General features: G+C 38.5%; 2 protein-coding genes across 2 annotated transcripts in view; one reads left to right on the top strand and one right to left on the bottom strand.

The window, feature by feature from the left end:
- Positions 1-2,056, bottom strand: part of LOC109463463 — a 3,479-nt gene extending 1,423 nt beyond the window's left edge. Inside the window, exons 1-2 of the mRNA XM_019760291.1 lie at positions 1,683-2,056; positions 842-943 (exon numbers count right to left, since the gene is read on the bottom strand). Coding sequence (XP_019615850.1) covers positions 842-943; positions 1,683-2,021 — 441 coding nt within the window. The 5' untranslated portion in view covers positions 2,022-2,056. The remainder of the gene's footprint in view (positions 1-841; positions 944-1,682) is intronic.
- Positions 2,057-2,512: 456 nt separating this feature from the next.
- LOC109463430 (golgin subfamily A member 2-like) overlaps positions 2,513-4,755 on the top strand; it is a 31,274-nt gene continuing 29,031 nt past the window's right edge. The window contains exons 1-2 of the mRNA XM_019760247.1: positions 2,513-2,598; positions 4,532-4,693. Coding sequence (XP_019615806.1) covers positions 2,551-2,598; positions 4,532-4,693 — 210 coding nt within the window. The 5' untranslated portion in view covers positions 2,513-2,550. The remainder of the gene's footprint in view (positions 2,599-4,531; positions 4,694-4,755) is intronic.

The following is a 4,755-nucleotide window of genomic DNA, read 5'->3' as shown; positions in this document are numbered from 1 at the left end:
CTGACCAGTCCCGAGACAACTGCAAAAAGAGGCTACTACAATGCCAGGCTCTAGCCAGCTTGGACCATGGAATGGTTTGCCGTCAACCCAGGCTCAAGATGGGGAAAGTGCACCCAATGTAGTCGGGGTCTGGGGGCAAATTTTGGATTTTCAAGCCCCTTAAAACACAATGTCCCACTTTCTGAGAGACAAATCATAGGGTCAAGAGTGTTTTTTGATTGTCCTTTGGATGTTTTTATATTTTTAGTTTAGTCCACACCAATTTAATTTCTTGGTTAACGGATTTTTCAAGAAAAATAATGAAGCGGGCGGGCGGACGAAAAAATAAAAATAAAAACTGGCCTAGGCAATTTATGGCCCAAAATGGTACGATAGGAGCCATGAAGTCAACACACCAGGCTGGTTCAAAATTTAAACAATGAATTTTGAACTTTTAATGAAAGATGGAATAACTGTAACAACTAGGATGAAAAGGACTGTTTTCAACTGTTCAGGGCAAAACATGAGCATTTTGCAGTTGATTCTGATTTTTATTTTTATTTGCAAATCAGAAAAAAATGAAGCAGGTGAATCCGCTATCCAAGAAATTAAATTGGTGTGGCCTTACCCAAGATTTTTGTCAATATTGTGACCCACCTGTCAGTTGAAGGTTGACGTCAATATTGTGACAAACCTGTCAGTTGAATATTGTGACAAACCTGTCAGTTGAAGGTTGACGAAAGGTTTAAAAAATGTTCCGCCACATGCTAAAGTTCCTGCAAGTGATGGAAAAACAGGCACTGGCTATAGCTAGAGCCCTGCTACAATGTAGTACTAGTATATAGAATGTTGGTGTACTGACATGTCTACAGGCTGACCCACAACACGTTCCCCTGCGCAGGTGAGACAGTCTGGTGAACACTGTGTAGCCGGTCTCCGGATCAACGTACGTGTCCTGTCCTCCCTAAACACCACAGGGAACAAACAACAATCATCACATTCATCAATTTGAACTAAGAAATTTTTTTTAGCATTTGTTTATTCATGGGAAGCTCAAATTGGTCTGCTGGCAGCCTTTTCTTTGTCTCAGGTCATAAGGGATTAAGAGGTAAGGGTCAGACAAAATGTATAATATAACAAAGATACAGTTTACATCATTTGCAAGTCATCAAGTCCTGATAAACCTAATTTCATTTTCTATCAACATGTTAGTATTAAAAAAAATGAAATGAATCGAACCTACTTGCTGATAGCATGGCCACACAACTGTCACAACATCATTATTATTAGCTTCTCTATTAGATGTACTGGTAGTAATACTAGTACCCAAAGATGGCAAAATAGAAATTTGAGTCCAACAAACAAAACAACTTCAGATGTACTGGTAGTAATACTAGTACCCAAAGATGGCAAAATAGAAATTTGAGTCCAACAAACAAAACAACTTCAGCTTTGAGAGTACTTCTTAGTAGTGATCACCCCAATCAAGGTTTTGACAGAGAAAAATCCCCCAATTAAAGTTGCCAATTTATTTCAACCATTTAAAATGAGGTGATCATTAGATATTTTGCATGTGCTTTGTTTCTGTGTTTCAAGTGACTGACTCAACGCACTTCTGAACCAGTTCTGACCAGATAATATTAATTACGTTGTGAAAATTATATAAAGTTTTCTATACTGTAGCTAAATGCAGATTTTCTCACCTCACAGGCCTTCTGGTGCACAAAGTGTATTCTTAGCTGTTTCTGTGACAGTTTTCCATAGATGACATCGCCATGTATGACAACATTGTCCCTCGTAGCCGTTGTTGTTGTTGTTGTTGTGGTTGTAACTCCTTGATCTAACAAAGCATCTGGAGACGTCCCATTGTCGTGTGAGCTGTTTTTCCTCGCCATACCCAAAACCGTCGAAACGAAAATATTTCGCCTGGAAATACTTTCACACCAAATCGACAGTCCCCGCAAGAACATCGAGCACTTATTACGAGTTCTAGCGATGTTTGTACGACCGGGAACGAACCAAACGATCGAAAGTTGTCTCATAATAGTCAGCTCTATCCTCTTGACCTGTAAACTGTAAACAGCTGACGAAACCCGGAAGTCATACCGTAGCACGAGTGTGGAATATCCCATTCAATTTTAGGGAACAAAATTGGTATGATAATATTTCATCCAATATCTGGTATTGCTGATAATTGTCGATGAAGAACGATACTTCGATATTGTTTCGCAGTTTTGTTTATTGAATAAAGATTGCATTTCAAAAAATTACTCTTGAAAACAAATTCTTCGTTTTTTGCAAAGATTTTAGCAAGGAGCTTTTAGTTATTGAATTGTCCTTTCAGATGTCTTGATTTTATAGTGATCCTCTTAGAAGAGATACGCATTAATCAACTTTTATTGATTGATTATATATAACTTATGAACGTTTGACGTTTTATAAAAGATAACATTTCATTTCATTATGTACAAATTTATCACCCCCTCTATTATATGAATGGACTAGTCCGAAAACGTCACGTGATGTACTTCCCGCAGAGGATGCTGGGAAAGCTGTCGTGTTGGAACCAAAATGGCCGACGTCAGTCGACAGGAAAAATTGGCCTCAGCCAGAAAAAAGGTATTATACAGAAATATTTCTCTTCTCAGCTTCATTTAATGCAACGGCATGTGCATAACAATGTTATGAATTGAATTTTTTCTCATAATTTGTATTTAGCGCGTCTTTGTCGCCGTTTAAGGGACCGGTAACTCATATGCGTGCCTCGGAGTCGAGAATTTTTTTTTGGAAGACCCGTGAGAAAATTTAATTATTTTTTTTCAACCTCAACGGAGATTCTAGTAATGATTTTGCTCACCACTTCTCATTCATGTGTGCGATGGTTTAAGTAACAAGGTGATCTGGTAGGTCATAGTTTTGAATGTATCTCGTGTTAATTATGATGCAAACATGTCTGGAAAAGTGTGAAAGATAGACATTTACATACACCTGTTGGAATCATATTACGTGAAAACAATAACAAAACTTATATGACAGTTTGCCGTTACCCAGTACGTGCACGAAACATATATTTTATCGCACATTTTTAGTGCAGCCTGCTGAGCCCTGCACGTGGCAATCGTTAGTGCTATGCAGCTGCCAAGTCGATGCAAAATCGAATATTTTTATAGAAAACCTTTAAACTATTAAATAAAGACCTTGAAGAATTCTAGGTGACCAAAGGCACTGCCTGTTTGTCACCCTCCTCACTCCTTGTACACCTTCTGCTCCCAATGCTCAAAAGAAATATTCTGGGTGAGGAAGTCTGTCTGATATTGACATTTTAATACTGCCATTTCTTAGGACATTTTCATTTTCACCATTTCATACCTTGAAGTGTCTGAAATACTAGTACAAATGTAGTCCCGTAGCCACAAAACAAGCTATGTGACTGTGACTGGTCCATGTACTGGGTATATGCAGGTTAGAGCAAGTAAAATTGGAGCTGTGCAGGTATTTCTGATGTCTACCTGCACCTAACCTGCACTGGTCCATGTACTGGGTATATGCAGGTTAGTGCAGGTAAAATTGGAGCTGTGCAGGTATTTCTGATATCTACCTGCACCTAACCTGCACTGGTCCATGTACTGGGTATATGCAGGTTAGTGCAGGTAAAATTGGAGCTGTGCAGGTATTTCTGATATCTACCCATATACCTGACCATAGTATAATTAGTTCATAAATTGAAATATGCAAGCCCCTCCCATGTATATAATGGTCTAACTAATTAGTAATTACCTAGGTGATACTGTAGGTCACAGCCATTGCAACATCTTAAGAATACAAATTTGAAGAGATGAAGCCTCTAAAAGGCGAACCAAATTCACCAAGAGGACACAGGCATACTTGTGTCCAGAAACATGGGACTTAAACTAGCTTTGCTCTTACTACTTTGCTCTTTTCCAGCTGCACAAACATTCTAAAAAGAAAAAAATCCATTTTGCCACAAAATCTGTGTATACCTCACTAGTTCTACTGGTATACAGGTTCTGAGCTGTCGTTATATCCAAAATTCATACGTAGGCCATGATAATCCTTGATGCGGGTGTTATGAGCCACGTGATAACCTGAGTTATTGCACAGGCTTCTAATGGTTACAGACAGTGTGATAACTTAAGTTATTGCACAGGCTTCTAACAGTTACAAACCATGTGATAACTGGAGTCATTGCACAGGCTTCTAACAGTTACAAACCATGTGATAACTGGAGTTTTTGTACAGGCTTCTATAGTTCTAACAGTTACAAACCAATGTGATAACTGGAGTTTTGTTACAGGCTTCTAATAGTAACTTACAGACAGGGAGGATAACTTGAGTTACTAGTATCACACAGGCTTCTAATGTTTATCACATGGACTTTCAAAAGTTCTACAGAATCATTTGAATGATTGTCATGTGTTTTGCATGTAAGTTGTACCAGTTACGAAAATTTGAATACTGGATTCAGGTGAAATTATTGATGCGAAAATTTTTGTTAACAATACCAAATTTTAATTTTGTTAACTTCTTGCAGCTGAAACAGTTCCAACAGAGGAAAACACCAAGCAACTCTCCAGCTCAGAAGAATAAGAAGTCTGAAAAGAACGGCAGGAGACAGTTACTGACAGACAACCACTCTCCACAGCCGGAGAACGGACCTCTGAACAACAGTCCCAATACACCAGCACAAGTGCCTGTAAGTACAACTTACATGTAGCTTCTACATATACACACATGTGTACACACACAGACCTCTGT

This window comes from Branchiostoma belcheri, unplaced genomic scaffold, assembly GCF_001625305.1.
Source record: "Branchiostoma belcheri isolate BF01 breed outbred unplaced genomic scaffold, Haploidv18h27 scaffold126, whole genome shotgun sequence".
In the NCBI taxonomy this organism is placed as follows: Eukaryota; Metazoa; Chordata; class Leptocardii; order Amphioxiformes; family Branchiostomatidae; genus Branchiostoma; species Branchiostoma belcheri.
The sequence above is the reverse complement of the archived record's forward strand: the minus strand, read 5'-3'. Positions and strand labels throughout refer to the sequence as shown.